Genomic DNA, 26,117 nt, shown 5'->3' with positions numbered 1-26,117 from the left:
AGCTAATAGGCCAAACAGTTTATAATTAATATAAGCCTCTGTGTGTTTCTTTGGGACTGAATGGCTGCGGGACTGGGTGGGTCAGAAACTTCTGTCTCTACCCCTTGTCAACCTGAAACTCAAACACATTAAGTTTATTTTTTATTGCATCTTAATTTTTTGTGTGTATATGTGTATGCATGTGTGGGTGTCAAGGTACATGTGTGGAAGTCAGAGGACAACTTGCAAGAGTCGGTTTTCTCCACTACGTGGATCCTGAGACTCAAACTCAGGTAATCAGGGTTGACAGTAGGCACCTTTACCTGTTGAACCATCTTGTTGGTCCCCAAACATCACTTTTAATCTGCACCTTCTATGATTTGTCTCCATAGATTCATGGCTACCTCATAGTGTAAAAATGTATTACATCCAATTTCAAAAGTGCTCACGGTCTACCAGTTCCATACAATTTAGAACTTATAATTCCTTCTGACATTCCAGACAGTCTCTTAACTCTGAGCTTCCATGGGATTAAAAACAAATTACATACTTCAAAGTTGTACAAAGTAAACATTCCCAGTCCAAAGAGAAAAATAGGAGCCTAGCAATGGTCAGACCAAGACGAGACTAAAATACTGCTGGGCAAACACCAAACCTTGCAGCTCTGTGTCCAGCATCTTGGGCTCATGATGGAATTATCTGGGTTCCAGAGAGCTTGAGTGGCCAAGTCCCTCTGGCTATGCCCTCTGTAGTACACACAGTCTCTAACCTGAGCAAGCTCCGCTCAGTGCCTCTAGCTTCCCTCACAGGAAGCCCTGTGGTCTTGGCATCTTCAGCATCCCGTGGTCTCCATTACTTCACTGCCACAGCTCCATACAGTGGCTGCTCAAGGCTTCCTTTCGGGAGCCTGGCCCTGCTGCACATTGCCAATTTCAGGTTAGATCTTCCCACCTGAGTAACTTAACCGATGTAATCCCTCAGACTAATCTGATCTAGATAGTTCCTCATAGGTGTGCCCTCATGGGAGGCTTATGATTCTGGGTCCTGTTGAGTTGACAGTCTTAACTAACACAATTAGTGGGAGGTGGGGCCTGGAGAGATGACTCAGTGATTAAGAGCACTGGTTGCTCTTACAGAGAACCTGGGTTCAATTCCCAGCACCCACATGGCAGCTCACAGCTGTCTGTAATGCCAAGACATCTGACATCCTCACACCTATATACATGCAATCAAAACACCAATACAATAAAATAAAAATAAATTTAAAAAAAGACCGGAGTGCTTACAAAAGATGGCTTAGTGATTAAAGTGCTTGCTACACAAATGTGAGGTCTGCAAACTGGATCCCCAAAAACCCATGGAAAGGTCCAGTGAGTTTGGTCGCCTGCCTATAGTTCCAGCCTCAGAAAGTGGAGAAAACAGGATCTCCAGAGAAGGCTGCCTAAAAGAATAACCATATCAGCTAGCTCTGGGTTTGATTGAGAGATCCTGCCCCCCATGCATGAAGTAGAAAAGCAATTGAGGACTGTTTCTTAACATCAATTTTGGGCCTCTATATGCATGTGCACACATGTGCTCCCACATACATGCAAAAACATGTATACAACATATGAGTGTACACATTTTTTTAAAAAAATAAATAAGGAAGACAACCAACATCAGCCTCTGGATCACACAAACATGCATGCACACAAACGCCACACACCCACACAAAAAGAAAACACATTTGGAAAAAGAATAAAAATTAGTTAAAGACCCCTTAAAGTTGGTGACATTTATAAATTGAGAGATTCAAGAAACTTAAACAGTAAGATCACCCAAAGAAAGGCGTAGCTCTGTACAGCTTAATGAAACTATTAAAGACAATGTCCTAGGAAAAAAGTAGAGCAGAACTTCAGAAGAGTTGCATTTTACAGTGCAGGGACAGCAACTCATCGGATCTTGCATTCCCAGTAGAAACCAAGGAAGCCAGAGGGCCATGTGGCACTGTTTTTAAAACCTTGAAGGAGATTTGTCAATTCAGAATTCTAACTTGAGTGAGTCGTTCCTACAGTGATAAAACATGTTGCAGGGCGGCGGTGTTGCACATCTTTAATCCCAGCACTCCCGAGGCAGAGGCACGTGGATCTCTGTGAGTTCAAGGCCAGCCTGGTCTACAGAATGGGTTCTGGGATAGTTAGGACTACACAGAGAAACCTTGTTTTTTTGGGGGGTGGGGGGCAGTAATGAGAAGGAAGGCTTCTGGGGAGATGACTGAGCAGTAAAAGCACTTGTTGCTCTTAGCAGAGGACTTTGGTCCAATTCCCAGCCCCACATGGTAGCTCATAGCCGTCTGTAACTCCAGCCCTCTTTTGGCTCACATAGGTCCCATGAGTCCATTGGTGCACATACATGCAAGCAGGCAAAGCATTCGGACACATGAAATAAAAGCCTAGAAAGTTTGTTGGCATTTTTGTTTATCTTATTGGGGGTGCTCATTTATGGCACTTGTGCGGGTGTCAGAGCACAACTTGAGGGGTTGGTGTCTTTTACTGTGTGGGTCTTGGGGATCAAACTTAGGCAGCTGGGCTTGGTGGCAAGCACCTCTACCTGCTGAACCCTCTCACTGACTGTTTCTCCATGTCGGCTGTCTCCCCAGTACTAGGATTACAGACATTCTTACTTGGCTGTGGGCACTGAATCGACTGAACCATAGCCCCCACACCCCAGCATGTTCATCTACCTTGGTTTCTTCCTCGTCTCCCTCTGGAATTTCAGTTGTATTTAGGGTAGAACTCAGAAGTTGACCGCCAGCTTGGCAGACTTTTTCTGCTGTCTGCTTTTCCATTTTTTTGCATAAATCCTCCTGTTGTCTGCAGTCTGCTCCTGAGTCCATCTAAGGAGTTTTTATTTCAAACACTGCCATTTTTGAGTTTTAAATTTCATAGTTTTTTGTTTGTTTGTTGGTTGGTTGGTTTTTGAGACAGGTTTTCTCTGTAGTGCTTTGGAGCTTGTCCTGGAATTTACTCTTGTAGACCAGGCTGGCCTCGAAATCACAGAGATCCGCCTGCCTCTACCTCCCAAGTGCTGGGATTAAAGGCGTGCGCCACCACCACCACCGCCCGACTTCAGTTTCAGTTTGCTATTACGGTTTGTCTGTCTTGTCCCATTTGCAGATAGACCACACAGTTGCTCTCAGACTTCCGGTTCATGTCTTTTCAGCGCTCCAGGCTGTTCTTCATTGATTGGTTTACTACAGGCTGTTCTTTATTGATTGGTTCAGTGCTCCAGGCTGTTCTTCACTGATTGGTTCACTCCACGCTGTTCTTCACTGATTGGTTCACTCCAGACTGTTCTTCACTCATTGGTTCACTCAGTTCGAGTCTTATGTCAGATTTCAGTCTTTTGTCAGGCTGATTTGAATATGTCTCCTTCACATACATAGCTCAGGCTAAACTGTGACTTCTACGGTTGTATACACAGAACTGCGCGGTCACATTTTCTTCTCCTCTCCAGAGTTTCCCCACACTCTGGTCCAGCTTCCTGTGGTCTCAAGATGAATTTGGTATTGTTGTAGTCTGATGTGGAGGGAGCTGCCCTGTGGCAGAGCCATAGACCATCTACAGGAAAGTGACAAAATATGGGTCACTTCTCCCTGTTTTTAACTTCCCTGTGCAGCCCACCTACTTTTGTTTAACCCACACTTGAGAGTTTATGGTTGTAATCACCTACCTGGACCAACCGCTCTAGCGCACCTACCGGGACCTACCATTCTTTCTGTAGGCACCTACAGGGACCGACTCCTCTATAGCGCACCTACCGGGACCTACCGCTCTGTAGGCATCTACCGGGACCGACTGCTCTATAGCGCACCTACCGGGACTGACAGCTATGTAGGCACCTACCGGGACTGACCGCTTTATAGCAAATTTATAATAATTTATAATATTGGTCCTCATTCAGAAAGCTGATATTTGTTCCCCCCCATCCCCTAGAATACTGACACCCTTCTATATTTTACTCTGTCTTCTTCCCAAAAGAAACCCCCTCCTCTCAGAAGAAATCATGAAAGCAAAATGTTTGTCCTTATTTATGAATTTCTTATAATTAGATCTGCTTTATATATGTGTGTTTTTCATTTATTGAGATACCCTTGTGAGAGAGGTGCTGTTCTGTCTCCTTTTGTATTTGGCAGTATCCCCCTTAGTGCAGTTAGGTCAGCTGACAACCGTGATTTCCGGAGCTGTCACATTTAAAATCTTCCTCCCATCCCTCCTCTCCCTCCCTCCTCCACCCCATATCTCCTTTCTCTCAACACCCCACTTCCTCTCCCTCCCCTCTCCTTTCTGACAGAGTCTGGTTATGTAGTCTAGGCTGACCTCCTGCCTCAGCTTCCCAAGTGCTGAAGTGTAATCCTTTGCCTCAGGCCGAATTTACTGATTCTGATGAAGCAAGCTGGCTTGTCTTTGATTACTCTTTACCCCATGCAATATTGCATCTTTCATCCAATAGCCAGGGTGCTCTTTCTAAGTCACGGGTCTGAAGCTGGCCGCATAGCTATGAACCAGCACAGGAAGGTCCTAGAGGTCTCTGGGCACACTCTGAAGACTGCTGTGTTATATTGAGTGACCCAGAAGGATATGTGACACTTTGCAGTTTCTCAGCAATTTTTCTTTCTCTTCTCAGTGATTTTTTTCCTTTTTGCAATTTTTCTTCTTCTTCTTCTTCTTCTTCTTCTTCTTCTTCTTCTTCTTCTTCTTCTTCTTCTTCTTCTTCTTCTTCTTCTTCTCCTTCTCCTCCTCCTCCTCCTCCTCCTCCTCCTCCTCCTCTTCCTCCTCCTCCTCTTCCTCCTCCTCCTCTTCTTCTTTTTCTTCTCTCTCTCTCTCTTTGAAAGAGAGTATGTGTGTGTGAGGTTCTCTTTGTAAACTGGCTGTCCTGGAACTCATTCTGTACACCAAGCTGGCCTCAAACTCAGAGCTGCCTCTGCCCCATAAGTGCTGGGATTAAAAGCATGCACCACCACTGCCTATCTCAGTAATTTTTCTTTTCTTTCTCCTCCCCAACCCCCCAAACAGGGTTTCTCTGTTTAGCTCAGGAACGTGCTCTGTAGACCAGGCTGGCCTCAAACTCACAGAGATCCACCTGTCTCTTCCTCCTGAGTACTGGGATTAAAGGCGTGCATCACATTGTCAGGCTCAATAATTTTTATTTATGACCAGTTTGACTGAGAAATCTGAATCCAGCTATTTACCAGGATTCTCTGGTCAGCTTCACTGAGATGAGATAGCATTCTTTTAAGCTGTGAAAACTAACGGTTGTGTTGCATAAGTAGGACAGAGCCCCATATCAGTGCTGGGAAGGGAGGCTGAGGGGGAGGATGGTTCACATCAGAATCCACAGACCGTTCCTTTCCTCTGTGCTCAGAAGCCTTTTGATTATGGTCCTTCTATCAGAGAGACCGGGCAGATTGGATACGTGTGGCTGTACATCCAAGGAGTGTTTGAGCGGTCACGTTGTATCCTATCTTCTTGCCTGCTTTCTTTTCTCAGAGTAGTCTGGGAAGGCATGCCTTCCTGGGCTGCAGAGGGACCGCTGATGTTGCCTGCTTACTCTGTCAGACTGCACTGAGAGTAAGAATTGTGTATGCTCTGTTAAGTTGACTTGTAACTGTTAGGATATTATAGCCATGTAGTGTTTTTGTGTGTGCGTGTTTTCTTTTTCCTTATCTTTTGTAAACAAAACAAAAGCCACTCAAATTTTGCACAAGTTATTAACTGGGTTGTATTGTTACAATATAAGAAACATTACTAGGAGATTTCTCCGGCCTCTCCCTGTGGTACATATCTTTCATTGTGTCAGTAGCAGGACCCAGTGCTCCATCAAGGACAACAGCTTCCAGTACACTATCCCTCATGATGACTCCCTAAGTGGCTCATCATCCGCCTCCTCATGTGAACCCGTGAGTGATTTCCCAGCATCCTTCCGAAAATCTACCTACTGGATGAAGATGAGAAGAATCAAGCCTGCTGCCAGTTCACCAGTTGAAGGTATCCATTGCAGATTCTCGGTTCTAAGACAGGAACGTGTGCGGGATTGTTTCACTGCCACAGGATTGTCATTAGTGATTAGACGCCATTTTGTTTGAGACAGTCTTTTACTATGTAGCTCAGCCTGGCTTCAAGTGTGTAGCTCAAGCTAGCATCAAATTTATTATGATCCTCCTGCATCAGCCTCCAGAGTCTCGGACTTACACTACAACCAACTTGATTAGACAAATGTTGAGGAGCGGGGCTGCCATGCACTGTTAACTTTGTGACTAGAGTGTGCTTCTACCAATCCTGCTTTCTAGCAACCTTCCTCTTTATGGGATTGCGACCCATTTCACCTTCTTTTGATTAATCTATTTCCCTCTGCTTTCGAGGATGAGGGGGCTGGGCAGTAGATTATCACGGTAGTGTATGCCAAGGGTCGCTGTCAGTGATTCATGGTCAGCTCTGTTTAGCTCTGCTTCTGTAGCCCTCAGTCATAGTCGGGAGAGGCGAGTTTTATAGGCCCTTAAGCCTAAGGAAGAGGGATTGGGTTCTGAGGGAAGACAGTCTAAAAGGAAGAGGGAGCCTCTCACACCAGGGCCCCTAGGCTGTTCTGTGAGGGTGTGTTTGCTGGCGACCCGTGCCTTTGGTGGCATTGTGATAAGGTTTTGAGGGCCAGCCCAAGTGTTCACTTACAGACTTTTGTTGTGTGGTGTGTCAGGCACAGGTGCAAAGGAAAAGGAAAAGGCCAAAGGAAAAAGGAAAATCAAGCAGGAGGAAGATGAAGACTATCGCGAGCTTCCTCAAAAGAAGCACAAGCTCTATGGTAGGGCCCTGTGCTGTCTGTCTGTCCTTCCCTGGGAGACTGAGCGACATCCTTTAAGGCCCGAGGGAGAAAGCCTTTGGTCTGGAGGCTTGATTGACTTTGGGGCCCCTAAAATTTGAGTGAGGGAATGACTTTCACCTGCCTTGTATCCTTTTCCTCAGACCTGTCTTAGGAAGGCCAGTTTCAAGGAACCTAGTATGCTGAAGAAAAGGGGAAGGGGTTTGTAAAGCTGACTGACTAGGCTTCAGATTTCTTAGTTTCTGTCTTATGTCAGGGAGGAAGCAACGGCCTAAAGCTCAACCTCACCCCAAACCCCAGGCTCGTCGGGTTCGGAAGGAACCTCCAGTTTATGCAGCAGGTATGCTTTCTCTTTGAATAGCTGTTGTTTCTGTGAGGAGTGGTGTGCCGGATGAGGCCCTCCCTCCCTCCCTCCCTCCCTCCTTCCTTCCCTCCCTCCCTCTCTCCCTCTTCCCCCTGTCTGTGTGAAGAATTGAACCTAACACTTCATTCCTGCTAGGCAGGTACTCTCCCAAGCCTCACCTGCAGTCCGCTGAAGCAGCTGCTGGTTTGGCGGTCACTAGACTTTTAAGTTTTGACACTTTATACCCTTTGCCCTGCCTCAGTCTATTTCCCTTGTACAACCCTGGGTTTCCCTGTATGTAAGTGTACAAAAAGTATTAAAATTATGAAATTTAAATGACATAAAAATGTTTAGCATGGTCTCAGGCACATAGGAAAAAAAATCTTAGAAAACAATTTTGCATGTCTCAGTATCTTTTCCTCAAGTCACGGTCTGGAAAGTGGTGTGCAGTTGTGCTGTCGCCAGGCTTCGGAGTGAGCCTCAGATGGAGAAATGGGTAGAAGCTTCTGGAACTCTACAGTGAATGGAAACAGGCTGTGTGTGGAAGTTACATACCCCAAGAGTCTCTTCATTGCCATCTACCAGGACAAACCATTTTATGATACTCTTTCTCAGTTGTAGACTTGAGCTTTTCATTTCTGGAGAATGTTACAGATTACAGTGTCCTATCCTTTTCATTGTAGGAAGTATGGAGGAAAAATGGTACTTAGAAATCATGGATAAAGGCAGTGTTTCCTGTCCTACCTGCCAGGCAGTGGGGAGGAAGACTATAGAAGGTTTAAAGAAACACATGGAAAACTGCAAACAGGTTAGCTATTTTATGGCATTTTGTGACTGTTGGGATTTTTTTTTTTAATTAAACTGTAGACTTCTGGTACTGTGTGCAATCTTTTACAGCTAGCTAGGGGTAGCATTGTGCAGTAGAGAAATCAGACTTTGCATGTGCAGGCCTGGTTTGCATGTTTATGTAACTGCACTACTTGTTGCTCTTTTAAAGTACGGACCTTGGTTTCTTCTCATGAATGGAGACGGAATGGCAACTGTTCGAGGTGTTTGTTGTTTTTACGCCGCCGTGACCAGATTCCTGACCCGAGTAGTTAAAGGGCGGATTTACTTGACTCGGGGTGGGAGAGGGTGTAAACCCACTGGTGGCCAGGAAGGTGTGGCGGCTGGAGTGACTCACCTGGGGTGCCAGGAGCTTGTGTCAGAGCTCTTCACATGGCTGTTGAATCAGGACACAAAGCAGGAGTAAGCAGGCCCACTCCTAGCCACCCTCCTCCAGCCAGACCCCACGACCTCCCAAAACAGTGGCACCAACTGGGAACCAGGTGCTCCACACACGAGCCTGTGGACGACATCAGATTCGAGCCATAACACGTGATGAGAAAGAAGTGACACGGGCTGGCCTGGCCCAGCTGATGGCATTTAGTGACCTTCTGTTTCTCCCCTGAGCTTCCGGCACTGAGCAGACTTTTGTCCTTTCAGGAAATGTTCACCTGCCATCACTGTGGGAAACAACTCCATTCTCTGGCAGGGATGAAGTATCACGTCATGGCCAATCACAATAGCTTGGTAAGAGTTTCCTGTGTTCCTTGTGAGCCTTTGTGGTGGTCATACACACACAGACATGCATGCATGCATACATATATGTACACATGTACACAGGTACATATATACACGTGTACATACATGCATGTGATTGCATGCGTGCACACATACACAGGTACGTATATACATATGTACATACATGTGATTGCATTTCTGTGCATGTACCTAAAAGACTGTAAGATACAATACCACAGATACTTGCACACCCATGTCTACTGCGTATAGTTCGCCAACACCAGAAATCGATGTGAAAGCTCTGCCTCCCTTCCTCTCCGCTTCCTTCCTCAGGGAGCACCACCCTCTAGTCCAGTCTTGCTTGGCCCTCACAAACCAGGCTGGCCGCCGATTTGTAGCAGTCCTTCTGCCTCAGTTTCCTTGTAGACACAGGGCTGGTTTGGTTGGTGTTTATTTTGTTTTGAGACAGACTTAATGTATACCTGACTGGCCTCAAATTCCTTGCGTAGCTGAGGCTGACCTTGAACTCCTAATCCTACTGTCTCTACCTCTCCAGCGCTGGTATTCCACCTCGCTGTGTGTGGGGGTTTCAGGTGTTCAGTTAGCATGTGAGAATGTCCATTCCATCGACCATCAGGGAAATGAACATTAAAACTGTGGCGAGAAGCAAAGCAAATTTCAAAGGTTTCCCAGTCACAGGCCTGTGCAGTTGCAGCTCTTAGGAAGCTGAGGTGGGAGGATTGCTAGTACAGGCATCTGGCTAGGCCGCACAGTGAAACCTTGTCTCAACCAAGGCAAAATTTTTTGCTCAAAATGTTAGGAATGGGGGACAACAAGCTGGGACACCTAAAGGGCTTGTGGGCAGTTATCCATTGAAGGAAATGCACCCACAAGCAGCAGCTCCACTTCTAGACTGGAGATTCACAGACAACATGAGGAGGATGTGGGGACATTAGCAGCAGTGTTGTGTCAGCTCGGTGAAAGTGGCAAAGGCTCATCTCTAGCAAGTAAGAGGGCTAGCGCATATAAGAGACAGAAACTACTCAACAGGAAGACCTCCAGGGGGTCTCCAAGATGCCCTAAAGATTTAGAAACATCCTATGCTGAGGAGGCTGGAGAGATGGCTCATTAGTTAAGAGCACATAGTGTTCTTGAGAGGACCTGAGTTCTGCTACCAGCACCCACATCGGGCAGCGCACAACTGCCTATACTCCGTTTCTTGGGGGTCTGACACCTCTGACATCCCCAGGTACTGGCACTCACATTCACAGACCCCCACACAGATACGTATGCATGATGAAAAATAAAATAAATCACTGGGTGTGGTGGCGTGCACTTTTAATCCCGCACTCAGAAGTCAGAGGCAGGCAGATCTGTGTGAGTTGGAGGCCAGCCTGGTCTACAAAGCAAGTTCCAAGACAGCCAGGGCTGTTATACAGAGAAACCCTGTCTCGAAAACACATAAATAAATAAACAAAAAAGTGAACAAATAAGTAAAATAAATCTTTAAAAGAGAAAGGAAAAGAATTATCCTGAACCTGGTTTGTCCATGTCTGTGATGTCAAGTGAGAGACCAGGACTCTCCTCGGGAGACTGACAGAGGCTCTGTGGAACCTGGGGAAGATGCAGTGTCTGGGGAAGGTTGGGGAGATGGGAGACCTAAGGCCAGGCTGCAGCTGTGGCAGCTGGGAAGTCCTCCTGGGTGCAGCAGCCCAAGACACAGCAAGAGAAGCTGGCCTCTCCCGTGGTAGGAGTTCTCAAGGGTGGGTAGAGGAGCACACCCCTGCCCGAGTCTTTTCTGCCATAGAGCAGTGACCTGTAGGTTCTCAGAGGGACGGCACGGCGGTTTGATGACCTCCAACAGTTACTGGCGCTGCATTCAGAGCACTGGCATAAAGAAGTGTGTCCACATATGGGGCTCCCTCAGGCTGTTTGGGAGCCAGGATGACACAAGCCTTGTAGCCAGGGCAGCAGTCCATCCCGAAGTATTTCTCCATTTCAAGCTGCTGATCCTTGCTGTAGCTCTTGCAGAAGATGCAGGGACAAGGAGCCCAGTAAATCACTAGCTTCCTCCATCTTGGCTGGCCTTCTATTCTGGTGTCTTGTATATTTTACTTAATGAGTATAGACAGCTCAATGAAGCTGGATCTGGCTCTTATACCTCACAGAACAGTGAATAAGAGCCTTCATTACTGAAATTACATAAGATGAAATCTTTGTGCTGGACCATATAGGTATTTGTGTGTTTAGGTTACTCCTTTACTGGGAGTTAGAGATGAGAACTTGTGTATTCGTTGTATTTACTTCGGGCCGTCCAGAAGGTGGACAGAGCCAGAACTTGGGACTTCGTGGTATCAGTATTGTTCATAGTTCAACTGTTGATTTTTCTGTCTTTTTTTGGGGGGTGGGGTGGGGGAGTGCTGTTTTGTTTTCTTTTCCATAAATCATGTTTATTACTCTTTTTTTTTCCAGCCAATTTTGAAGGCAGGAGATGAGGTAGATGAGCCCAGCGAGAGGGAGCGGCTGCGAACGGTTCTCAAGAGAATGGGGAAGCTCAGGTGCATGCGGGAGGTAAGAGCCCGGCGCAGCAGATCCTTCTCCTGGAGTCTTGGGTCTGTGTCTTTCTGTTGTTCTTTCCCATTTGTTCCCCTCTTCCCTTGCCATCTGATGCATCGGGTGGTACCTACTTTTCCAGGTCTCTTGCAATCATTGTTAGTTCTTTAGTTTTTCTTCTCTCCACAAATATATTCCCTCTCATCCTTGCTTGAAGGGACCACTGCTGCTGCTGCTGCTTCTTCTTCTTCCTCCTCCTGCTCCTCCTTCATCTTCCTCCTCCTCTTCATTCTTCTTCTTCTTCCTTCTCCTCCTCTTCTTCTTTTATTTTTATTTTATTTTATATGCATAAGTGTTTTACCTGCATGTATGTCCATATGAGGGTATCTATTGGATCTTGGAGTTACATATAGTTGTAAGCTGCATATGGGTTCTGGGAATTGAACCTGGAACCTCTGGAAGAGCAGTCAGTGGCCTTAACCACTTAGCCATCTCTCCAGCCCACAAAGGGGCTTCTTTACTAATCTTCCTTTAGCATGATGAAGATGATTCATCTCATGAGCTCATACTGTAATGAACTGGATGTTGCTGGCTAGTTGATACCAGGGTGGGTTTGGGTCACAGTCCAAAGAAGAAGTTCTGATGCAGAGTAGGTATGTGCTTCTACTTTCTCAATGATCACTCAACTGATTGACCATATGGCCATAGACAGGACTGCCTAGAAGGAGGGTGGTGCCGATGGGAAATGTAGGTGAGCATCTTGCAATCTCACTGTGGTTTGTGGTGTGTGGCAGTGCCTGAGAAATTTAGGGATTATATGAAACGTGTATGATTCTGACATAGGCTTTTTTCCTATGCTCAGAGTTGCTCCAGTACCTTCACCAGCATTATGGGATATCTGTACCATGTTAGAAAATGTGGCAAAGAGGCAGCAGAGCTGGAGAAGTTGACCCTGAAATGTCAGCACTGTGGAAAACCATACAGGTCAAAGGCTGGGCTTGCATATCACATGAGGTCAGAGCACGGGCCTGTAAGTATTGATTCTTCTCTAGACACTGAGGATGTATGCTGTGCCTGGCACTCCCTCTTGTATCTTCTGTGAATCCTTGCTTCCTCATTTGTGTCCTATTTACTCTTTGAAGGCTTTTGTTGTCTCTTCTATGGAGAGAATGGGGGATGGAGGGGTATGATGTACATATGTCTTAGTTACCAAGGCAACTTACAAGAAAGTGTTTAATCAGGCTCATGGTTTCAGAGGGTTAAGAATTCATTGTGGCAGGACAGCTGAGAGCTCACATCTTAATCTACAAATAGAAGGCAGAGAGAGAGCAAACTAATTGGGATTGGCAAGATCCCTTGAAATTTCAAAGCCCGCCCCCAGTGACACACCTCCTCTAACAAGGCCATACTTCCTAATCCTTCCCAAACAGTTCCATCTACTGGGGACCAAGTCTTCAAACATCGGCGCTCATGGGAGCCATTCTCAATCACCACCACAACATATGTTTGTGTGTGCATGTATCTAGGCACACATGTATTTGCAGGTACACATGCATGTATATTCACTTGTATGAAGGTCTGAAGTTGACCTTATCTTCCTTGATCACTTACTTATTTCTTGAGATAGGTTCTCTTGCTGAATGAACCTGGAACTCAGTAGTTCTGGACAGTTTAACTAGCCAGCGTGAGCTTGTCTCTACCTCCTAAATGCTGGGGTTATTAGTGAGCTGCTGTGCCTACCCAGCTTTTCTGTGGGTGTCAGGGGTACAAACTCCAATCCCCATGCTTGCATGACAAGTACTTTTTCCTTTGACCATCTCTCCAAACCTTAATATATTAATTTTTTATAGATCTATTTTATATGCATAAATATTTTCCCTGAGTGTGCATATGTGCACCGTGTGAGTACCTGGTGCCCCTGAAACTGGAGTTACGGATGGTTATGAGCTATGGTGTGGGTGCTGGGAATCAAAGTCAAGTCCTCTGCAAGAGCAGCAAATGCTTTTAACTGCTGGGCCATCTCTCTAATCCCCATTACTGTATTTTTAAAACTAAAACATTCCCTCTTATTTAGATTTTTTTTGTGGGGCTTTGTCTTTGTTCTTCATTTCTTTCTGTCTTGACTCTGTTTCTTTATTCCATTTCCACTCTTGTCTGTGTGCCCGTGCATGCGTACACACATTTGTATAGGTACAGGTACATGTGGGTGTGCATGGATGTGAAGGCCAGAGGACAATTCAGGTGTCATTCCTCGGTAGCTGTCCACCTTTTTTTATTGAGACGGGGTTTGGCATTCTGCTAGGCTGGATAGCCAGCTCAAGCCGCAGAGTTCCCCCTGTCTCGCTACTTGAGTGGCGTGGTTACGAATGTGCCACCGCACGTATCTTTTTAATGTGGGTTTGGGGGAGCAACCTTAACAGACTGAGCTATCTCCTCCTGCTGCCTTCCCCTTTGTGTGAGGTGGGGAAATATGAGCATGGATGTGTTTGTGTGTATGTACACATGCATGTGTAGGTGTGCGTGCACATGTGTGAACATGCGTGTTGAAGTCAGATGTCTGCATTGAGTGTCTTCCTCAGTTTCACTCTACCTTATTTTTAAAGATGGAGTCTCTCGATGACTCTGGTGCTTCTCTTTGTCAGCTAGACTGGCTGGCCAGGGGACTCCGAGGATCTGCTTGTCTTTGCCCCTGTGCTAGTGTCACGGCTTTTGTCCTGCTAAGAAGTGCGTCGTGTTTAATCCCTGGCTGTGACGGACACTTTGTTTCATGTATGTCTTCACGGCTCACTCTTGCAGGTCTTCTTCCCGGAGTCAGCACAGCCGGAGTGTTTGAAGGAGATGAGTCTGGAGGCAAAGGGTGGAGGTCGAGTTCAGCGGCGTTCTGCCAAGATAGCTGTGTACCATCTGCAGGAGCTGGCTTCTGCTGAACTGACCAAGGAATGGCCAAAGAGGAAGGTGCTTCAGGACCTTGTACCCGACGATCGGAAGGTAAGATCACGTGTCATTGACACTATTGTATCGATGTTTCCAAGTATGGATTTGTGTGGTGTTCTCTCAAGCCTAGCTTGAAGGCTATATGGTTTTTATAGGAATGCTACCCAGGCAATGTTGAACGTTCTTGATGCATCGAGTCAGAAGGTATATGGTACTGATGTGATCAGCAGGAAGTTTCTGTGGTGCTAACTGATCAGTTGGCAAGGGAGTGTCTTCCAGCTAACTCAGTGATAAAATTACACTGGTCCCTTAATTAGAGCATCGTTGGAATAGAGACCAAGCCTGTGCAAATATTCTGTCTCATACTCGGTCAGCATTCACTGATGAACCTTTCCTGCAGCAAGTGTTACTATGGGGTTCCATAAACTCATTTATTTCATACCTTTTGTAGTTGTTCATTGAAAGTGTACTGTGAGAAAAATTTATTACTAGCAACGAAGCCTTCCCTCATAAGTCATGAGGAATTAGTTGTAGAAAATCTCACAAATGATGATATTCTATGGACACTCAAACATCTTATGGGTGCTCAAGGACCTTACACTAACTGGTATGGACTTTGCCTAGCATCTGTGTGCACCTCCTGTGTACTTTAAGTCATTTCTAGGTTGTTTAACTGTGTGATACAAAGGAAATGCCTTACAAGTAGTTATTAAACCATGTGTGGTGGTACATGAGCACTAGGGAGATTAAGGAGAACAGAATGCATGTAAAAGAACAGCCTTGACTACATAGTGAGACCCTGTTCCAGAAAAAAAAAAAAAATAGCTGTGTTACTGAATTATTTAAGGAATAGTGACAAGAATAGTAACTGAAAATTACATTACATACACGGTCTTTATATGTATTTTAAAATGTATTTTATTTATGGGGAGGGATGCATATGGGTGTCAGAGGACAACTTGAAGGAGGAGTCTGTTCTTTCCTCCCATCACGTGAATCTCGTGGATTAAAATCAGGTCCTCAGGCTTGGTGGCAAGTACCTTGCCTTCCCGCCGGCCCATACTCAATCTTTATGAGTTGCAGTTGCTTGAATTGGCCAATGGAGATTCTTTAGCTCTGTATAGAGACTCTTTTAGATACTTATTTTATTCTATAGGTTATACACTATTAATAGTATTTAGCTTTCTGCTCCAATTGACCCAATTTAGAGTGTTAATGGTATGTCAAATAGACTCCTGAGTCTATGTACCTAAACATGTCTTTGCTTTAAAAAAACAAACAAACAAACAAAAAAACATATTTATTGCCGGATGTGATGGTGCACACCTTTAATCCCAGTGTTCTGGAGGCAAAGGCAGGTAGATCTCTGAGTTCTAGACCAGCCTGGTCTACACAGTGAGTTCCAGGACAGCCAGGGCTACACAGAGAAACACAGAAAAACAAAAAAACAACAAACTTACTTATTTTACATGTATAACTGTTTGTCGTATGCATGCCTGTGCCTGCAGAGGCCAGCAGACATGAGATCCCCTAGGATTTGAGTTACAGATGGTTGTTAATCATTAAATCATTATATGTGTGCTGGGAACTGAACCCCATTCTTCTAGAAGAGCAGCCAGTGCTCTTAACTTCTGAGCCAGCTCTCCAACCCATACTTTAAAAAAAAAAAAAAAAAAACCATAAGATACAGAAAAATTAGCTTGTATTTTCCCTGCTCCACTCCCAAAATTAGCCATTTTTATAAGATATGCTGGTTCCTATTAAGAGAATATATTTAGAATATGTAGTGGAAGATCTGAGTACTAAGTGTGTTCATACCTACTTGGCTTTCATTGCGGGTATTCATGTCCCACATAAAGCCCATATTTAATCATGCAAGCACACACACACACACACACACACTATTAGTTACTTTTCTATTGCTTGATATAACACCATGATTAAGGTAATTTAGAGAAGAAGGAGTTTCTTTTGGACTTACAGTTCCAGAGGGGTAAGAGCTCATCACTGTCATGGCATGGTGGGTCAGGGAGGCATGGCATCAGGATCAGCTGGGAACTTACATCTCCAACCGTAAGCAGCAAATAAAGAGAGTGCCCTGGAAATGACACATGACTTTTGAAACCTTAAAGCCCAGCCCCAGTGACATACTCCTTCCAATGAGACCTAAACCTACCCGGTGTAATCACCTAGAAACTGAGCGCTCAAATGCCTATGGCTATAGAGGTCATCTCAAACTACTACTGCTATTCTACACACACAGGCTTGTGTGATTATAAGACATGATGCTTAAATTCCAGTCCAATATGACCGGTTCCAGCCTTCCTTCCTATTTATCCCTCCTCGTCTAGCAGTGAAAACCTGGTTAGTGCTGCTCAGACTGCATGAGCATCAGGTTGTTTCGGAATTGTGTGTCCATGCCCCTCAAGTGGCAGATGTCCTAACCAAAGTTAGAGATGTCCTAACTGGACTGCCTGAGTCCTCTGGAAGAACAGTCAGTGCTGTTAACCAATGAGCCATCCCTCTAGCCCTGCATTTTCCTTTTCATTTTGTCCTTTTCGCTCCTACTTCAAAAGATGACCAACTCGCTACTTTCTGTTCATCCTTTCTGCGTCTTTACCAGATGCAGGGCCAGGTACTTGTACATTTTATTACACTCCCATCTTTCTGGATTCTTGTTTATTCCCTGGTTTAGTTTACTTAAAAATATATTCTGGAGTGTCTGGAGGTGGTGGCGCATGCCTTTAATCCTAGCACCCAGGAGGCAGAGGTACGTGGATCTCTGAATTTGATGCCAGCCTGGTCTACAGGGAGATTTCAGGACAGCCAGGACTACACGAAGAAATCCTTCCTCAAAAAGAAGAAGAAGAAAAAGAGTATATCCTGGAAATCACTCCAGTGTCTAACTTAAGTCAATAGGATGGTTTAGTTTATAAAAGTAGTACTTTCTTGACGGTCACCATCTAACAGAGGGACCTTACAGTGGCAAACAGAATTAGTTGCTAAGAAGATGTTATGCTTCTGAATGACACCAGCCCTGTACTCTGGTTGAGGGGCCTCATGGGTTTGTTTATTTCTCTGGTATATATCATCACTTCACTTTTCTCTTCTAAAAATACAGATGAAATGTCACCCTGGAAGATTTGCTGTCTAGAGGTGTGGGAGGACCTAAGACTAAACGAGCTGTCAGCAGACAGGCTTTACAGATCACTTTGTTGTGTGCGCGCATGATCGTGTGGCTTCTGAAATGCCTCATTTATAGAAGTAGATGTGAGGAGCTAGAGAAACTTAACTGTAGTTAAGAGCACTTGCTGCTCTTTTTTTAAAATATGTTTTTTATTGATATTTATTGAGCTCTACATTTTTCTCTGCTCCCTTCCCTGCCTCTCCTCTCCCCGCTTTAATCCTCCCCCAAGGTCCCTATGCTCCCAATTTACTCATGAGATCTTGTCTTTTTCTACTTTCTACTTCCCATGTAGATTAGATCTATGTAAGTCTCTCTTCGTGTCCTCATTGTTGTCTAGATTCTCTGGGATTATGGTTTGTAGGCTGGCTTTCTTTGCTTTATGTTTAAAAACCACCTATGAGTACATGTGATAATTGTCTTTCTGTGTCTGGGTTACCTCACTCAAAATAATGTTTTCTAGCTCCATCCATTTTCCTGCAAAATTCAAGCTGTCGTTATTTTTTTCTGCTGTGTAGTACTCCATTGCGTAAATGTACCACATTTTCCTTATCCATTCTTTGATCGAGGGGCATCTAGGTTGTTTCCAGGTTCTGGCTATGACAAACAAAGCTGCTATGAACATAGCTAAGCACATGTCCTTGTGGCACGATTGAGCATCCTTTGGATATATACCCAAAAGTGGTATTACTGGGTCTTGAGAAAGGTTGTTTCCTAATTTTCTGACAAATCGCCACACTGATATCCAAAGGGGTTGTACCAGCTTGCATTCCCACCAGCAATGCAGAAGTGTTCCCTTTTCCCCACAACCTCTCCAGCATAAGTTGTCATCAGTGTTTTTGATCTTGGCCATTCTTACAGGTGTAAGATGGAATCTCAGAGTTGTTTTGATTTGTATTTCTCTGATGACTGAGTATGTTGAACATTTCCTTAAGTGTTTTTCAGCCATTTTAAATTCCTCTGTTGAGAGTTCTCTGTTTAGGTCTGTACTCCATTTTTTGGTTTTTTGTTTTGTTTTGTTTTTGTTTTTGTGTTGTTTTGTTTTGTTTTTTCGAGGCAGGGTTTCTCTGTAGCTTTGGAGCCTGTCCTGGAACTAGCTCTTGTATACCAGACTGGCCTCGAACTCACAGAGATCCGCCTGCCTCTGCCTCCCAAGTACTGGGATTAAAGGCATGCGCCACCGCCGCCCGGCTTGTATTCCATTTTTTTTATTGGATTATGTGATCTTTTGGTGTCCAATTTCTTGAGTTCTTTGTATATTTTGGAGATCAGACCTCTGTCTGATGTGGAGTTAGTAAAGATCTTTTCCCATTCTGTAAGCTGTCGTTTTGTCTTGTTGACCGTGTCCTTTGCTTTACAGAAGCTTTTCAGTTTCAGGAGGTCCCATTTATTAATTGTTTCTCTCAGTGTCTGTGCTGCTGGGGTCCTATTTAGGAAGTGGTTTCCTGTGCCAATGCGTTCAAGTGTACTTCCCACTTTCTCTTCTATAAGGTTCAGTGTGGCTGGCTTTATGTTGAGGTCTTTGATCCATTTGGACTTGAGTTTTTTTTTTTTTTTTTTTTTTTTTTTTTTTTTTGGTTTTTCGAGACAGGGTTTCTCTGTGGCTGTGGAGCCTGTCCTGGAACTAGCTCTGTAGACCAGGCTGGTCTCGAACTCACAGAGATCCGCCTGCCTCTGCCTCCCAAGTGCTGGGATTAAAGGCGTGCGCCACCACTGCCCGGCTGGACTTGAGTTTTGTGCATGGTGATAGATATGGGTCTATTTTCATTTTTCTACATGTTGATATCCAGTTATGCCAGCACCACTTATTAAATATGCTTTCTTTTTTCTATTCGATATTTTTTTTTTTTGCTTCTTTATCAAAGATCAGGTGTTCGAAGATTTGTGGATTGCTATCCGGGTCTTCTATTTGGTTCCATTAGTCCTCCTGTCTGTTCTTATGCCAATAAAAGGCTGTTTTCAGTACTGTAGCTCTGTAGTAGAGTTTGAAGTCAGGGATTGTGATGCCCCCAGAAGTTCTTTTATTGTACAGAATGATTTTGGCTATCCTGGGTTTTTTGCTTTTCCATATGAAGTTGAGTACCGTTCTTTCGGTCTTTGAAGAATTTTGTTGGGATTTTGATGGGCATTGCACACTTGCTGCTCTTGTAGAAGATCCCGGTTTTGTTCCTGGCGCCCACATTTGGCAGCTCACAGTGCCTGTAATTGCAGCTCCAGGGGATCCAGAGCCGTTCTCTGGTCCTTGCAGGTACTTCACTCATGTTCTCATATCCATACATAGGCATCTGTGATGGAAATAAAATGGCTACACCATTTTTAAAATTGGTGCGAAGCTTTGAGGGTATCTCGGTTGCGAGTTGCATTCTTGCAATCCAGTGTTTCTTGTCTTCTAGTTAAAATACACTCGCCCTGGGTTGCCTACATTCAGCCAGGAGGTACTGCACAAGTGGAAGACGGATATCAAGAAGTACCATCGTATCCAGTGTCCTAACCAGGTGACTCTGCCTCTCTCATTGCATCAGTAAATAATATAAATTCTGGAGAGCCTGCTGCTTTAGTTCCTGATTATTTCATGATCAAGTACTTGAACTATGTGGAGGTGTGCGACCATGATTTAGTTTGTTCAGAACCGGTGCCTCCATAATTCTGATGATCATCAGGATAGCCCTGCTGCTACATGCAGCGTCATCTGAGGTCACTCATGGGCAGTGAACTGCAATGTCCCATCAGCTGCGTTCAGCTGAGCATGGGCACTCCATCTGGCCTCTCTGTCTGCAGAAGAGCAGGATTGCCCTTGGGGGACATAAGTGACTGTCTCCAGACACAGAAGTAGACAATGCAGCCCTTCTGAGGTCCCACTGCACAGTTTGTACAGCGTCGTTTCATAGCTCCTGTTAGTCGATCGCATCACAGGGGTATTCGTGCCTTTTCTGTTTGTGGCACTGTGACCAGCAGCTTGAGGAAGGAAGAGTCATTCGGGCTCACAGTTCTAGAGGGATAGAATTTGTGTGGTGGGGAGGATAGCCACAAGGGGCAGGTGTGGTAGCAGGAACAGAAAGCTGAAAGTTCATGCCCTCAAAAGCAAGCTTGAAGCAGAGAGCAAACAGGAAATTGATTGGGACTATAAGTACTTAAGTCCCACCCCCAGTGATATACTTCCTCCAGTAAAACTACACTTCCTGGAAGTGTAGTCTACAACTTTCCAAACAGCGCCACCAAGTGGGGCATATGGGAGCTGTGGGGGTTTGAATGAGAATGCCCCCACAGGCTCCATTATGTGAATGCTTACTTCCTACTTGGCAGAACTGTTTGGGAAGGACTAGGAGATGTGGCCTTGTTGGAAGAGTGTATCACTGGGGACAGGCAGGCTTTGAGGTTTCAAAAGTCCAGGCCATTCCCAGCTAACTCTGGCCCTACTTCCAACTTATGGGTAACGTAAGCTCTCAGCTACTGCTCCAGCACCATGCTTGCCTCTCTATTGCGTCCTTCCTACCATGATGGTTATGGCCTGCCCTCTCAAACCGTAAGCAAGTCCCTAATTAAATGCTTTCTTTTATAAGTCGCCTTAGTCAATGGTGTCTCTTCTAAGACAGAAGTCTGTGGGGGAATATTTCTTAATTCAGACCATCACTGTAGGGCTAACCCAGACTCAGAGAATGGACTCCGCTTCTCAATGAGAGAGCGGGAAAGGGAAAGGGACAGCTCGGCCTTGCCGTTCGCCTTCTTTATTATCTTCTCTGTTGGGTTTCCTCCTCGCCTCTGTCCTCTCGTGTGTGGCACTGGTGACCGATCTTCTAGCTCCTGGTGTGGAATTGGCCCGGGTAAATGATTACATTGCTCAGAGAAGGTTCCTTGTGTGCAGGACTCACCTTGCTGCTTCTCTTTTTCAGGGTTGTGAGGCTGTCTACAGTAGTGTGTCTGGCCTTAAAGCTCACCTGGGCTCCTGTACACTGGTTTGTAACATTTTCAGTTTACTATCGTAATGTGCCCTCTCCAGTAGTCTGGCGTGGATGAGAACACGGCTTAGGTGAACAACTGGTCATTCTGCTGGTCACCATCTTCAGAGGCTGCCCTTTGACCTCAGTGTTGTGGGCATTCTTGGTCTCATACTGGGTGGTATAGCGGTTGCGTCAGGATACAGAAAAGGTCACGCCTTGCTCATTTAGAGAATTTGAAGAAAGCTCCATGAATTCAGAGTCACAACCAGAGACTGCTTCCTTCTCCCTGATCCTTGCGCTGGGCCTCCCTTGCCTTAGTTTGCCATTATCTACCTGAAAATTTTTTTTGGACTGGTGAAGATCCTCCAAACCCATCCAGACTCTACTGGCCCCATGGGATGTGAGACAGGACAGGGCTTCATGCTAATAACCACTCATCTCTCTGAACCGTTTCCATGGTGACCCAGGTATCCTACCACCCATGAGCCATGGGAAATGCTGCCACTTTCCAGTCCCATTCAGAAGTATCTGCTCAGACAACATGAGCACCGTGAAATGAGCAGCTTTAGGAGGGATAGAGAGGTCTCAGTGTGAGGAACCAAGGGAGGTGTAGGCATCTCAGTAGGTTTTTTGTAGCAGTGCTTAGGAGAGCATCATCTTGATGCTGGTTTCTGAGTCCTTAAACTAAGTACTATGGACGATATTCATCTCATTCGGGATTTCCAAGGCACCGTTTGCCACCACAGTTCACTGTGCAAAGGACGGAACCTGGTGTCCCTAGTGAACTTGGGGAGTTTGATTATTGGTAGGGGGAATCAAGATAAGCTAAATGTGAAGCAAAAAATAGCCAAGAAGGTAGAACCAGAAACCGCGTCTTGGAACATAGGGAAGGAGAATGTCAGGTTGTGTCGTGGCACAGAGCGGCCCAGAACAGGTGTGTAGTGGGGAGAGTGTCTCAGCTGTTTCTCATAAACTCTGCCACAATGTTGGACCATTCCCCATGATTTCTGGTTAAGTAGACGCCCCCATTCATTACCCACAGTCCCTGCACAAAGCCCAGATATGTTTTCCTGAATTTACCTCTAATTCTCTTTCTGTCTTTGAAACAGGGCAACTTTGTGGCTGGAAAATACAGGTGTCTTCTGTGTCAGAAAGAATTTGTGTCAGAGAGTGGTGTCAAGTATCACATCAACTCTGTCCATGCCGAGGTGCGGGCTCTGCTTTCCCTAGTGTCTTTGTAGCCTCGTGTGTCCCATCTTCAAGCTGTAAGAAGTGGACCTTGTGCCTGGCTTCATGGACTAGGACTGACAAAGAAATTAAGGTTGAGAACTTGCCAGGGTTCAAATGCCCTATGAAATTAGGAGTGTAAATGGGTTTTTCTATGAAGATATTTGAGCTCACTATGGTTGGGCCTCTTTGAGCCCCTATAATTAACTGTGATTAAATGAGACCATTGGAAGTCAGGTTGGGCTTACATGTTTGATCTTGTTTTACAGCCTTTTCTTCTGACAAAAATGCAGATGTTCTAATACTTTTCAATAATCTGTTTTTTTTTTTTTAAAAAAAAAATTCTATTCACATGGTCATTTTGCCTTCATGTTACGTCATGTTTTGCCTTATGTTATGTTACCATATGGTGCCTGGTGCCTGGCCAGAAGAGGGCTGCAGCTCCCCGGGAACTAGAATTACTGGGTTGTGACTGTTGTGGGTGCTGGGTCCTCCGCAAGAGCAGCCAGTGCTCCTAACCACCGAGCTTTCTTCCCAGCCCGCCAACAACTAGTTTTTGATGCTTTATATATTATTGCATAACACAACTCTGAATCAGAGATGCGTTCATCTTGACCCCATCAGACCCTGTCTGAAAAAAGAAATAAATAGCAGTGAGTATTTGACATGATCTGCTACCAAGTCTTTGTGTCTTTCTCACTGAAGGCATATCAGTTTGGACTTCCCTGATTCAAGAGCTCATTAGACGTAGGTGGCAGTGCCTGTTGCCTTCCATCATGTAGTTGGGAGGCTTCACTTGGCATTTGGGACTTTGCTGATCTGTCCTGTGGTAGCACTGCTCCACCCTAGCCATTTCCAGTGAGTTGATAGTCCCACCTATGAGACTAAATTTGCTTACTTGGTTAGATTTAGGCTTTTGCATTTCCAGAAGAGTATTTTATGATAAATTTCCTCTACCTCATAATTTTCTAAATGAGACTCAAAGAAATCAAGTGACTTACAGAAAGCAGAGGAAAAGAGAATTGTACTTGGGATCTGATGTTCCTGTCACTGTAGTGTCATGAAGCGAGCATCCCTGTGATCCAGACCTTCCATCCCACGGTATTACATGGAAGGAGGTGACAGGTGACATCATGCCAATAAATAAATACATTCTATGATCACAACCTTTTTTCTTTTACTGTGTGAAGTTGTGTGCCTGCGTGTATGTATGTGTATCACCTTGAGCTGGTGCTTGCAGATGTCAGATCCCCTAGAGCCGTAATTACAGCTGGCCATGGGATGCTGTTAAGCTGGGAACAGAACCTGGCTCCTCTGGAAGAGCAGAGTGCTCTTAACTGCTGAGCCATCTCTTCAGTCCAGGTTTTGGATTTTTGAGACAAGATCTTAATGCAGCCAGGCTGCCCTCAGACCTGCTGTGTGTCCAGAAATGATCCTAAGGGCTAGGAGTCCAGACATGCACCACCACACTGTGTCTGGATCACAGAATCCTGCATTACATGGTACTTGCTAATGAGAACTGGTGCATATTAGATTTCTCCGGTTTAAAATGGAGCCCCAAGGTCCCACGTGCTCCCTTTATTCCTGTGCTATATACCTGACACTATCTTCTCTTTGTTCTTCCTGTCCCTTCATTTTATCCTTCTTGGTGTTTCTAAGTGGTCCCCATTTCTGCTCTGCCCCTTTTAGGATTGGTTCGTTGTAAACCCGACAACCACCAAAAGTTTTGAGAAGTTGATGAAGATAAAGCAGCGGCAGCAGGAAGAAGAGAAGCAGCGGCAGCAGCACGGGAGCCGGCGGTCTCTGAGAAGACAGCAGCAACCTCGTACTGAGCCTGCAGAGAGCCAGCCGGAGCCAAGGGCAGGGAAGGGGCAGGATGGGAATGAGGAACTGGTGGTGTCGACTTTATGTAAGGGAACCGAGCAGGAGCCAGTGCCAGCACAGTCCCAGAAAGCAGAGCCCGCCAAGACCACTCACAAACGAGGGAGGAAGTAGGCAGCCATTGAGCATGCGCCTAGGAGAGTGGCTGTGATGCTGTTGTCATGGAGACATGTGCAGGGGAGGCCTGAGTCCTGGGGCTGAGTGAAGATGCTTTCAGCTGCTGCCGCTGGGCTGTGGCTCTCAGCTCCTCTGTGTACATTTCACGTCTTCCTGACTAGTTCACTTTCACCCCTTCCTGCCTTAGTAGGTTCGTATTCCCATTAGAGTCCTTTTGCTTTTTCCATTGTCCAAAGAGCTCCCCTGGGAAAGCATCTGCAGGCCCCGGGCCCTGCACAAGTTAAGAAACCTTTGGCTGGCTTTCTTTTTCTTTCCTGTCTGGGTTATGAATGTTCTGGAATCTTTGTTGATCTAGTGTCTACTCCATCATTTAGCGTATAAAACAGTTCCAAACTAATCTTTTTAAAACAAACTGTGACAGGTTTTATTCTTCAGTGTGTGTGACATAAGAGGACTAGAAAGAACTGCCACGTGTGTTTTAGTATGACCCTGAGCCCCAGGAAGCAGAACCTGGCAGACAATACTTGTCTATAATTTTCCTGTTGAGAGGAAGAAAATGATTTAGCACAAGAAAGCTAGATCCTCACTATGCTTGGAGCAGGGACTGATTGGACCCACAGGCATGAAAGCACAGCCTTGGGGGTCTGTGTCCCAAACACTAAGGTGAGAAGGAAGGAAAGGGCAGTGGTCGTAACGGCTGCCCCACTTTCCTGGGTTCCCAGGGTCAGTGCCCTGGGAGCTTGCGTTGGGAAACGACTTAGTCCCGCTGTGTTGACTCTGACTCGGTGCCCTGGCCTCTGGAAATGCCACCGAGGTTGCAAAGCAAGGTGAGCTTTCCCTCTCCCTGCACTTACCTCACTTGTTAGGCCACACCTACTTAAGTCCTCACCCAGGGCATTAGCCCGCCTCTGTCCCTGACAGTTCTGAGACTGTTGTCCTACTGTTTTGTATATGGAGTTCTATCTGCTTTATATTGTGAGATTTTTGACACCAGATGTAGATATTTCTCTGGAGCCGGAAAGAGTGGTCCCTCTCTGTCCCTCATGCCTGTCTGGTGGTGTTCGGTGGGCTCTCTCCCCATGAGGGTGGATGTCTTCGGGACATGGGTTAGAGGAAGTAGCCTTGTTGTCGTATTTCTGGTTTCTCTTCCTCCTGTGTAAATATTGTCCTTCTATATTCCTGCCTATTGTATGGCATCTGCCACTTACAGAGTTAACCTTGATCTGGACAAATACTACCTTTTCAAACTCGGAAAGGCTGTCTGCCACTCTGAGGTCTCTGTTCCCCATGCTCCTCTATAGCTTTATTGTGTGCTTTGTGAAGACCACTTTTCAATAATGGGGCATTAAAACTTGAACTGGGCACTGCCAGAAGGGGTCGTTTTGAGTCAAGTCGAGGAAATCATGTATTTGTGCTGTTTTTATTCCTGCTTACACCCCTAAAGCTCCTGTAGTAGATGAGGGTTGTCGAGGAGGAGAAATGAGAAGCTATGTTAAGTTCTAGTGACAAGGACTTGGATAATATTTGTCAATGGCAAATAAAATAA

The 26,117-nt window shown here is 45.4% G+C and overlaps 1 protein-coding gene across 3 annotated transcripts in view; it reads left to right on the top strand.

Moving 5' to 3' along the window:
• Znf512 (zinc finger protein 512) overlaps positions 1-26,117 on the top strand; it is a 41,282-nt gene extending 15,165 nt beyond the window's left edge. For 2 of the 3 annotated variants that reach the window (XM_057785649.1, XM_057785655.1), the window contains 12 exons: positions 5,821-6,005; positions 6,709-6,813; positions 7,088-7,171; positions 7,858-7,982; positions 8,660-8,746; positions 11,210-11,308; positions 12,153-12,320; positions 14,087-14,278; positions 19,802-19,903; positions 21,299-21,361; positions 22,456-22,554; positions 24,263-26,117. In XM_057785649.1, the coding sequence (XP_057641632.1) occupies positions 5,821-6,005; positions 6,709-6,813; positions 7,088-7,171; positions 7,858-7,982; positions 8,660-8,746; positions 11,210-11,308; positions 12,153-12,320; positions 14,087-14,278; positions 19,802-19,903; positions 21,299-21,361; positions 22,456-22,554; positions 24,263-24,568 (1,615 nt within the window). In that variant the 3' untranslated portion in view covers positions 24,569-26,117. Of the gene's footprint in view, positions 1-5,817; positions 6,006-6,708; positions 6,814-7,087; positions 7,172-7,857; positions 7,983-8,659; positions 8,747-11,209; positions 11,309-12,152; positions 12,321-14,086; positions 14,279-19,801; positions 19,904-21,298; positions 21,362-22,455; positions 22,555-24,262 lie in introns of all 3 variants that reach the window. The other variant, XM_057785648.1, reaches the window with a different exon arrangement.

Source organism: Chionomys nivalis, chromosome 1 (genome assembly GCF_950005125.1).
Source record: "Chionomys nivalis chromosome 1, mChiNiv1.1, whole genome shotgun sequence".
Classification (NCBI taxonomy): domain Eukaryota; kingdom Metazoa; phylum Chordata; class Mammalia; order Rodentia; family Cricetidae; genus Chionomys; species Chionomys nivalis.
Note: the sequence above shows the minus strand (reverse complement) of the source record. Positions and strands in the feature narration are given on the sequence as shown.